The sequence below is a fragment of the Cervus elaphus genome, chromosome 9 (genome assembly GCF_910594005.1).
Source record: "Cervus elaphus chromosome 9, mCerEla1.1, whole genome shotgun sequence".
NCBI lineage: Eukaryota > Metazoa > Chordata > Mammalia > Artiodactyla > Cervidae > Cervus > Cervus elaphus.
This window is the reverse complement of record NC_057823.1, coordinates 61,828,948-61,840,372: the sequence shown is the minus strand read 5'-3', so window position 1 is coordinate 61,840,372 and position 11,425 is coordinate 61,828,948. Positions and strand designations below refer to the sequence as shown.

The following is an 11,425-nucleotide window of genomic DNA, read 5'->3' as shown; positions in this document are numbered from 1 at the left end:
AGCCTACCAGGCTTCTCTGTCCATGGCATTCTCCAGGCAAGAATACTGGAGTGGGTGGTTATTTCCTTCTCCGGTAGATGCCCTAGTATTTGTTGAATTAATGAAGTTGAATGTTGTCAGTGGAGATGGGAAGACATGAGTGAATTTTAGAGAGATTCAGTATGGAAAATTGACAGGTTGTGAGAACAGACTGGTAATTGGGGTTGTGGACACTTGGAGTTGCCAGACTAGTTACTGGATAGTCCTTAAAGTCAAAAAGTTTTTTAAGGAAGGAGCAGTGTGCCTTCACCATTCTGAATCTTCACCTTAGCGTGGCTCGTTTGTACTGTAGCTATTTGAGTCATAGTTTTTCTCTGCTTGTTTGTGAGTTCCATAAAGAGAAAGCTGGAGTCTTTTGCATCCTTATATTCTATCCAAGGCCTGGTTCAAGTGTGTTATAATCAGCAACCTTCTGTTTCCTTTTGGCCTTAGGAAAACATGGGTTAAGGAGTGATCATGATTCTTTTTTACATCGAAAACAGGCTCAGAGAGGTTGGTGAACCTGCTCAAGGACCCCCACTGAGGATACAGTGATACTAGAAGTCTGATAATCTAAATGCTTTGCAGTACTGGGGAGGATGGAGCTTCAAGTCCACCTTAGAACCATGGCCCTACACTTTGAAAAAAACAACCAAACCAGAAGTGGCATCCACGCTGTAGCCATTTTGTTAAAACATCTTATAGCTAAGTTACACCAGGTGTGCTGCATCCACTCATTAAGTGCTTGTGTGCTTCTGAATGCTGCAGTGCAAAAGGAGGGAGGACATGAGTCAAACAGGACCTTGGAACCAAGAGGAAGGGGATTCTAGGGTCAGACTCCATGTATTCAAATGCCGACTCCACCATTTCTTAAATGTGGACTTGAGTAAGTTACCTAACTTCTCCGGGCTTCCATTTCCTGAACTGTGAAAACTGGGATAACAGAACCTATCTCACAGGGTTTTAGTGAAGATTAAAGGGAAAATACCTAGAGAAGTAATTAGCACCAGCTTTGGCTACATAAAAGGCAAAAGTAAAGTGTGGAGCCCTTTGTTCAAGATTACTGAGAGGGTAACAGAGCAATAAACCAAGCACAGAGCCCTGCTAGGCATGGGGCCCTCCGTGACTGCACGGGATGTATGTCTTGTAAGCCAGTCATGGCTAACAGTGCCTGATGCATGGTGAGTGCTCAGTAAATGTTAATTATTAATTTTGAAGGGTAACCCCTTCAAAGAGCCAAGATCTATTGGGGGAAAAGTCACTCAAAATAACTATAGGAAAGGATGTGACGCACATCACATACACAGTTGAATTGCTGGGTGCTATTCCAGGATCTACATTTTAAGGAAGAACGACGTTGGCAGTGCAGTTTATGTGAGCTCCAAGGTCACTGAAGACACTCAGGTGGAATTTGGATGAAAGATGTCAATTATGGATTGGTTGCCTTTTAGCTTTTAATGGTTGTTAAAACCATGTGAAAGTCATTTCTTCAGTGGAAAGTATGCAACATTTGTCAGATGTTTTTTATCTAGCTAATACCCACTATGGCTGAACCTTTCCTATTTCTTGGACAGTGTGCAAGATGCTTCCTGTGTGTTAATCTCATTGAATCCCCCCAGTAGTCCTGGGAGAAAAGTACCATTGTTAACATGGTTTTCACAGATAAAACAATCAGAGGTCAAAGTCACAGGTGGTAAATGGCAGAGGCAGACCTCAAGCAGCCTTGTCTGGATCCAGGCTTATCAGCCCTAAGCCTTATATTCTGCCACTGACAGCTGGGTACTTTCGATCAGGTTATTTTACTTGCTTTGGTCTGCTGCTCCCTCAGAGGGTGATACAGTTTGGGTGAGGCTCAAGTGTGTAAAGCTTTAGGTAAGTAAAGTGTGTGCAGCCCAGAGTGTCCAGAGGCTTCTCTAGGATTTCCTTTCTTTCCCCTTGAGTTAACCTTTGAGCTTTTGCATTTAAATGATTTTTATCTTTATTGGAGGGAAAGGTGGTGAAGGGCTGTAATGGGCCCACAGTGTTGAAAAAGTAATAATTGGCACAGTTAGAAGACTGCCTGGGACTTGAGGTCCTTGCTCTTCTATAAAAATATCAAACGTTTATAAACAGTTTAGCACCCCTGTGGCATAAATGAGCCATCATCCTCTTGGTTTTATGTGATAGGTTTACTTGATAGTAGGGTTTAAAGGGCGGACTGGTGGGTCTCCAAGTGCAAAGTAAGGTTAAAGACATAAAGAGTATCACCTGGGTTTCTAATCATAGCTCCCAGAGCCTGAGTGCCGTATACACTAGGTGGGGGACTTGATTGATAGCAAATGATCCCACCTTACAGTGCCTGCAACATTCTGTGGACATTAGAAATCTGTGCTTCTGAGTAGCACTGTGAGCTTAAAATATGTCAGCTGCTGAACTTCTTGGCCTGCTGAACTCCTCTGTGCCAGATCTCTGATTTGAAAACACTCAAATCTGGGATTCTAGAATCTGTGTCATGAGGAATGATTGTAGAATTTGCATAATCTCTGTAGTTTTTGTTCACTTCATGCAAGTAGGGATAATGGTATTGATTTTTCAGCCTGTTTTGCCTAGAGATTGTCAGTAATGCCCAGTGTGAATCCATTTGGCACAGGTGTTGTCAGATGATCAAGTCCCATCTCTCTGTACTGCACCACTGATGCTTCAGGACCTTCCTTTTTCCTATGGACTGGGAATGGGATGCTGAGAAGGGGATGGAATGGCTTATTCACATGTGCTTTCATTTCTTCAGAGGGGAAGGCAAAGACAATCAACAAAACCTTTACAACTGTAGAGATTTCTGTCTCCCTCCGCCCCCATTTCCACCCTCTGTAAAGTTATAAGGATGCCCTCTGTTTCCCTATTCTACTTCTTTTCTTCCCATATTCCCTATAATCATGCAGACAATAAAGGCTTGTCTTTGGGATGGCCAGAGAGTTTGGGCTACTTCCAGTCTTCTGATGTCTCCTTGTAAAAAAGGCTTTGCCTTGGATAGACAAGGTGTTATTTCCTTTGGATGAAATCCTCATCTTCTTTCTAGGTCTTCTTCATTTCCCATTCCTGAATAACAGAAAAACAGGAAAAAAAAATCGGTTTATTGAATATTCAGGTATAATTTACAGGATGAAAACAAGGTAAAAACATCCTTGATTTCTTTCTTTTCCTTATCCTCCACATCCTCAGCAGCAAATCCTTCTTCTCTACCTCTAAAACCAGCTACTTCCTATCACCTCCACTAAACTTTTCTAATCTCTCATCAAAATTCTCCTAACTGATCTCTCTATCCCCTCATCCATTTTCAACATAGTAGCCAGAATGGTCTTTTAAAAATGTAATTCACACCCCAGAATTCCTTGGTCCAAATTTGCCAGTGACTTTCCATTATGTTAGAACAAAATCCAGAGTTCTTCTAGTGGCCCATAAAGATCAAAGAGAAGCAAACTCTGGCTCATGGACCACCAAATCTGGCTCACTACATATTTTTATATGACCCATCAACTAAGAATGGTATTCTGATTTTAATATTTCAAAAAAAATTTTTTTCATGACTCCTGAAATTTATGTGATATTCAAAGTTGTGTCCATAAACACACACTCCTTTACACACTGTCTATGACTACTTTCCTGGTATGATGGCAGAGGTAGGTGGCTGTGAAAGAGACCGTGTGGTCCACAGAGCATCAAATATTTGCTGTCTGGCCCTTTCCCAAAAAAGTTTGCTGATGTCTAGTCTCGGTGGTCTGGCCTTGGGCTGGTTACTTCTCTTATCTCATGTCCTAATGCTCAGGTATTTGTTTTCAGGTCCACACTTTCTTATCTGCCATTCTGAAACCAGACAGCTCTGAGACCAGAATCTTTTTCAAGTGTTTTGGCACAGATTCAGTGGCCCTGGCCTGACCTGATAAGAGGTCATTTGAAGTCTGTTTATTTAATGTGCTGTGAATGTTTGTGTCTTGCTATAGAATTATCAACATGTTTGCTTACAGAGTACCTCCTGAGAACTTGGGGTCTTTCATTATACATAGTATATGCACCACATTACCTTTCTAAAATTCAGAAAGTTCTGGAACACAACTGGCCCCAAGTTTCAGAGGTAGGATGCCCCAGGTTTCACTCCAGTATCATGGAGTGAGCTGTTGACTTGGAAGTGGAAGAGATGGATTTGCATCCCAGCTCTCTCAGTGATGCCCTGCATAACCTTGGGCAAGTGCCTTTACTCAGTTTCCTCACCTATTAAACGGGGACTTTCTTGTCTCAACACATATTGTAGGTTCAGAAACCAAACCTTGGCAGAATTATGTATTAAGAAAGAGTAAATAGGTTCCAAGGGAGATTTGAGGGTCTTGCTTTCTGAGGAAAGTTTATGAGTTTTACTGCATGGATATACTGGCAATTCTCTGTCTTTCTCACTAGCTGATATTTTTTGTCCTTGGTGAGGTTATATAGAAAGGAAGCTTCCGGGTCTCTGAATTTTGATTAGCCAAACTGTCGTGGTACCTTGGCTTTTTGTAGCACCCTTCCTTGATTGGAGTTTATGATGGATGGGCTCCTCTTCCGTAACTCAGAAACACAATTGACAGGGAGAGGTTGCTCTGGGGCATTGTTCTGGGGTTTATTTGCAGTTTCCTGTTGATGACAAGAGATAGTTAGATTGGTGAGGTCTCGTACTCACACAGCCTGCCCTTGAAAGAGTGCAAGTAGAAGACATTGTGCAAACATGTCAGCATCAAACAGGGTAAGGGGTACAAGACACCTGAGGGCCTTGGAATAAATTTATGATTAAATGACTAAAATTACTAAAGTTAAAATATCTGAATCTTCACTGTGCACCAGACATTGCATAAATTATCATAGTTCATTTAGCCTTTTCAGTTATATAAAGCAGGTACTTATTATGTTGTTACATTTTACAGTTAAGGAAAATGAGAAGGGCAAGTCACTGCTCAAGGCCATAAAGCTGGTGAGTGAGACAGCTGGGATCCCACAGTCCTGTCTCTTAACCTCTTTCCTGCATTCCTTCACGTTTTTTACACTGCCTTTACTCCTTAAATTTTTCAATTGATTGCTTAGTATCTTGCTGGATGTAGTTCCTTGAATGTGACATACCGATAGTTAAGCCTGTAGGGAATTTAGAGAGGACTTTCTCCAAAGGCCATCACAAGGATCAAAAGTGGAGGGAAAAGCTCTGTGGAATGTGAACATCAGGGCATGCTGGTGGGAGGAAGCATCTGGGATGAGGGAACCACTTCTACTCCTCCACCAGCCCTCTGTGATTCTCGGAAATTGTTTTGTCCCTGGCCTCTAAGCTTTTCTGTAAATGAGGTTGGAAATGACCCCATGGAGAGGAACTGTAGGAGTAGAAGAAACTGCTCTGGCTTCTGAGTCATGAGGTGTGGCCTGACCTTGGATGGTAATAGGAATACTGTCTCCTTGTCTAAAAGCAGGTATAAACATTTATTCATTTGACAAGCATTTATTGCACTTCTGCTATTTTTCAGATATATATATTCACACACGCATTGTGGCTAAGTGCCATGAAGCAGAATAACAGATGGGACTGTTGGTAATTTAGACCAGTGGTTCCCAAACGGGGACAGTTTTGTCCTTCCTGGGGATGTTTGGCAATTTCTGGAGACATTTTTGGTTGTCATAACTGGACATGGAGCTCCTGGCATTAGATGGGTAGAGGTTGGGGATGCTACTAAACATCCTACAATGCACATGACAGGCCCTATAAAAAATTACTAGTAGTCATGCTGGGGTTGAGACACTGATACAGACTGAGGTCACTGAAGTTCTCCCTGAAGAAACCCCATTCAACATGAGGGTTGCTGGGAGCATTAGAGACAACGGATGCAAAGCCCTGAGGATAGGGCCTGGTACACAGGGGGTCCCAGCAGGGGGCCTGTACCAGTGGCTAAAGCAAGTTTCTGGAGTCAGACTTCCTGGGTTTGGGATCCTGTCTCCCATTTAGCTGAGTGACCTTGAGCATGTACTTTGACATCTGAACCTTAGTTTCCTTGTCTGTCAGATACAGTGAATACACATCATATTGCCTCACTGGACTGCTATGAAGATTGTGTGAAATCATACAGGTTAAGATGCTGCACTAGCCTATGGTAATTGATCAATAGAAGTTTGTTCTTATTCAATATAGTATATTATCAATAACCCCAAGGCCACTTCTAAGATTACATTCAGGATAAAAAGTCAAATAGTGGTGCTTCAGTGGAGAGAACACAGGCCAGAGAACTTGCTCCAAAGAGTCTCCTTCATAGGTGTGCCACTTATGACATGTTCCCTCTCAGGGTTTTAGCTTTCTCATTTGTAAATAAGGATAACTCCTGGCCCTCAAAGAATGATCATGAAAGCCTGCAGCATGTGAGGAGATTAAGGAGCAGCTCACCCCACTCTTCTTCTTGCTGTTGACGGAGAGCCCCAGGGCTGGGCCCCCTGCCAGGGACTGCTGCAAGCGCTCCTTCACAGTCACCAGCCGCAGCTCCAGGTCGATCCGGTGCTCCTCCTTTGCCCGACACTGAGCTTCCAGGGTGGCCAGAGCCTCTTCAAGAGCCTTTAACTTTGCCCCTGTGTCCAAAGACATCTATGAGAAATAGCTGAGCCTGGCCAGAAACATCAGGGAGTTTGGCAGCCCCACAGCCCGTGACCTGCCTTCCCAGAGGGCCTTTCTAGCCTTACTTCTGGTTAAGGGATGGACTTTGGACCTGCAGTTCTAGCTCCGTGCTGGGTTGTGTGGTTTTTATCTGCGCACTGTCCATTTCCCCATTCCCCTCTCATTCCCTATAGATTGAATGGGGTTGACCTCACTTCCAGTTCAGGAGATTGGCACATAACTTAGACCTGGCCCATAATTGTATCTCACTTTCTGGTCACAGTGGTTAGTTTAGGGACCAAAGCTGGTCCAATCAAAGTGAATCCTAAGGTGCTTATGGGGCCCATTGGGAGGAGAAGCCTCTCTGCTGGAGTGGCTGCATGGACGTGTGAGGGCTAGAGTTGTGAAGCCTTGATGCCACCATGGGGGACAGAGAAGAAACCAAAGTAGGGAAAGGCAGAAGCAAGAACTGGAGAAACATGCTTCCTGGTGACGTCACTTAAGTCCCTGGACTTTGCTACACCTGATCACTTAAGTTTCCAGTCACATTTTTCTTTTCATTTCTAAGCCGGTGAGTTTTCTTACTTGTAACCAAGAATCAACGCAGGGCTTTACACTGATCACAAGTCCTTGCTAGGATTTTGCTGCTTATTCAGTTTAATCCAACAAACCTGTGTTAGGACTTTGTGTCAGGAGCTGTCTTGGATCTTGATAGGTTTAAAAATTAGTTCCATTATTTGCCCTGAAAGAGGTTGCCACGGAGGGTTTTCTGATAATGGTGATTCTTTTTATTCATTCATGCATTCAGTAAATATTGAGTGCTTGTTCGGTACCAGGCAGTGTATGCCCTTGAGATATATTAGTGAACAAAACAGGGAAAGATCTTTGCCCTTATTGAACTTATAATTGTGTGTTTATATGTATATGTGTGTGTGTGAGAGAGAAAACAATACAAATACAATAAGTAATCTGTTAAAAAGTTATATGCTATAGAAAAAAATTGAGCAGGACAAGTTGGACAGTCAAGTCAACCTGCTTCAAACTCTAGTTCTGACTCTTAGAAAGTTTTTCTTTATTTGAAACCAAACTGTCTTCGTGTGCCTTCTTCCCATTGATTCTGGTTCCTAGCCACATAGAACAAGTCATTATGCCAGAAGTTCTCAGTCTGAGGTTTGTGAATTCCTAGGCAATCTGTGGCTCTGGGTGCACTTGAGCTCCTGAAATTATTTGCAACATTGTGATTTGTGGGGGTTTTCTCCTTTAGGAAAGGGTCCATAGGTTCCATCAGATTTTCATTGGGCTATGTGACCTTAGACATATTTTATATAATGATAGGACCTCCAGTTCCCTGCAACATGTTCAGAAACCTTATTCTGAAAGTGTGCTGAACTGCAGCTAAAGAGAGAATTCAACAGAAAAATGGCAGAAAGTGGGGCACAGAGGAGCCCAGGGTATATAAGGCCTGCAGAGGTCATGGTCCTGGATTTCAGAAGGGGATACTGGTGAACTGTCACTATCCATTATTCTCAGTACCTGGATCAATGTTTCACACATTTGGGTCCTTAGTACATAGCTGTGAATGAATGAGTTAATGTGAGGTTCAAAATGATATCTCTTCCTTGATTCTAAGGCACACTCTGTTTTTCATGTTTTAAAATTTCTAAAATCAGATCTCATTTTACCACATTAAGTCTATACATTGTGAGGGGATATACATCCCTTCACTCTAAAAGCAGTTAGTCAATGGCACTTTCATTAGTCAGGAGACATGGTGTTGACGGTGGTGGTGAGGAGAAGGAGAAAGGGGAGGAGAAGCCTACCTCTTCCTGGTAAGAAGCCAGGTGGCTAGTAGCAGGGGAGGTGTCAAGGCTCAAGTGTGAGCCCCTCATTGCTCAGGGCCACACCCCATAGATACCTGGGTTGTTCCGAATGGCTTCCTTTAGTTCCCTCTTTTCCTGCCGCAGTGCCATCAGCTCTGTCCGGATTGTCTCTTTCTCTTTCTCCAGCTTCTCTTTTTCTACCAGGTACCTCCTGGCATCCTCCTCAGCTCGGTTCTTACCGTACTTATATTGATGGGCACCTGCAGAGATGAGGCAGGAAAAGGTCCTCAATTCTGAGCTCTGGTGAGAGTCCTTGGGTGGTGTTAGCTTCTCTCTCAGCCTCAATCTGTCCATAAAATGGGACTATTTAGGTCCGTACCCCTAGATATATTTAGTGTGAAGGAGAGGAAACTAGGAGCCAAAGGGAGGCAATGGTGCACAGGGATGAGGAGGAAGGGCTTTTTTGTTGTTAGGTAGCTACGTTGTGTCCAACTCTTTTGTGACCCCGTGGACTGTAGCCTGCCAGGCTCCTCTGTCCATGGGATTTCCCAGGCAAGAATGCTGGAATGGGTTGCCATTTCCTTCCCTTGGGGATCTTCCTGACCCAGATTTGAACCCACATCTCCTGCACTGGCAGGCAGATTCTTTACCACTGAGCCACCAGGGAAAGCCCTACAAGGGCTTTAGAACAAGACAGATCAAGGTCTGTGTTTTCTTTTGCCCATTACTGGTTGTATTACATCAGACAAAGTGAATGTGGTGTTTTTGTGCCTTCCCCTAGCTTTAGTTTCCTCATTTGTCAATATGGATATCAGTCAGATTTACCTCTTGGCATTGTGATAAAGTTTTAAACAGATAATTCATGAAAAGTGCTTGGTGTAGTACCTGGCAAATAGAACTTAGTAAATGTTAGATAATAATTTAAAATAGATTTTGTGATGTATACACATTTTTGTTTTAAAAGGGCATTTTTGTAGTTAATTTTCGGTGCATATAGGATAGACAGCTACATGTAACACAGATCTACAGAGAATTGAGACCTGGGGTTAAAGTCAGGCATTGCCTGTTTTATTACTGAGAAAAAGGAGAGGGGGGTTGAGAGAGACCTAGTATTCTACTATAGGCTTTACACTATGGTGGGCAATAGCAACAGATAATTATGGCAAAAATTTATTGACTGCTTACTATATACTAGGTAATTTATCTGCATTTCTATTTAATCCTCACAAAAGTTACTATTATTTGCTCTGCTTTATTGTTGGGAAAGCTGAGGCACAAGAGGTTAGGTCTCACTGCTAATGATGGGAGAACCCAGGTTTGAACTCATGTCTATCTGACTCAAGGATCCATGCTATGAAATACCGCCAAGCTTGAGCAAGGCCATAGTCTAACTTCTTAGTGAAAGTTTTATTTATTTATTTTTTTGTGCTACAGTCAGTCGCACATGGTGCTTTGTAAGTGGGTGTGGAGCAATTCCCACAGTTTGCTGGTAATTGGGGGTCTGGCCTCTGCAGCTCTGTAGGGATTGCAGTGGTCACCCATGGCCTATTTAAAAATCAGTTTCTGCTTTAATACTCTACAATTCAAACCTCATTATAAGTAAAGCTTGGAGGTCTGTGAAGAGGGTGCATGGCTCCCTGTACTTCCCAGCTATACAATAGCATCCCAAAGAAGTTGGCTTTCAGACTTTTGGATTTTATAAACTGGCAAAATATAAATAGGGATATCCTGATTCACTTTGCTGTACACCTGTAACTAACACCACATTGTAAATCAACTATACTTCAATTGAAAAAATGTAAAAAAACATTCACAGAAAAAATAGGGATGCCAACAAAGGACGGTCAGCATTATACTGTTGACAATATAAAGACCTTAAAACTACCAATATTATTATTATTCCCACTGTTTAGCAGAATAATATTTTAACATCAGGAGTTGGACACAAATGTAGAATAGTCATTTATATTGAGTAGAATTAACTTTATGAGAAACTTCATGCATTGTGCTTACTTTTCTCATCTCATTGCAGATGAGTGAAAACTTCCTTATGGACCAAGCCAGCAAGTAGACTCACCTTTGGGAGCCACCATCTTGATCCACCTTGCAGTGTCAGCACCTCGGAGAGCGGCTTACCTCACATGCAACCCTGTAATGCTTGTGTGGTAAAGAAGCAAACTAGATTTTCATCCTCTGGAAGTAATGAGTTGATTTTCTTTTCTACTTTCAAGATTTCCTCCTTGCTTTTGGCTTTAGCATTTTAGCATGATCTGTCTTTTAAAAATTATTTATTTATTGGTTGCGCTGGGACTTTGTCGCTGCGTGCCTCTGGTTGTAGTGAGCAGGGGCTACTCCTCTTCGCAGTGGATGGGCTTCTCATTGCAGTGGCTTCTCTTGTTGCGCAGCACAGGTTCTAGGTGCAGGGCGGCCTCAGTATTTGCAGCGCAAGTGCTCAGTAGTGGTGGTGCATGGGCTTAGTTGCTGCATGGCCTGTGGAATCTTCCTGGACCAGGCACTGGATTGAATCCGTGTCCCCTGCATTAGCAGGAGGATTCTTATTCACTGGACCTCCAGGGAAGACCTCCAGGAAGTGTGATGTGTCTTTTGTGGATCTCTTTGCCTTTATCCTACTAGAACTTCACTGAATTTCCTCTGTGGTAAATTAATGATTTCAATAAATGGTGGCAACTTTTCCGCTATTATTTCTTTTAATATTTCTTATGCTCCTCTTTTTCTTCTCTCCTTCTAATACTCCCTTTATGTATATGTTAGTACTCTTAATGGTGTGTCTCACATTTCTCTGAGGCTCTGTTTATTTTTCTTTGTTTTGTTATTTTAAGTGCATAATCTGAATAGATTTATCATGAGGTATACTGATTCTTTTGCCAGTTCAAATGTACTGTTGAGCCATTTGATAGAACAATGTCAACTTACTTGCTTTTTTTTTTTTTTTAAACCAACT

The 11,425-nt window shown here is 42.4% G+C and overlaps 1 protein-coding gene across 2 annotated transcripts in view; it reads right to left on the bottom strand.

Annotated features, from left to right (window-relative positions):
- Window positions 1–1,971: 1,971 nt before the first annotated feature.
- AFAP1L1 (actin filament associated protein 1 like 1) overlaps window positions 1,972–11,425 on the bottom strand; it is a 69,287-nt gene continuing 59,833 nt past the window's right edge. For both annotated transcript variants that reach the window (XM_043913235.1, XM_043913236.1), the window contains exons 16-19: window positions 8,559–8,723; window positions 6,440–6,618; window positions 4,531–4,659; window positions 1,972–3,093 (exon numbers count right to left, since the gene is read on the bottom strand). In XM_043913235.1, coding sequence (XP_043769170.1) covers window positions 3,070–3,093; window positions 4,531–4,659; window positions 6,440–6,618; window positions 8,559–8,723 — 497 coding nt within the window. In that variant the 3' untranslated portion in view covers window positions 1,972–3,069. The remainder of the gene's footprint in view (window positions 3,094–4,530; window positions 4,660–6,439; window positions 6,619–8,558; window positions 8,724–11,425) is intronic.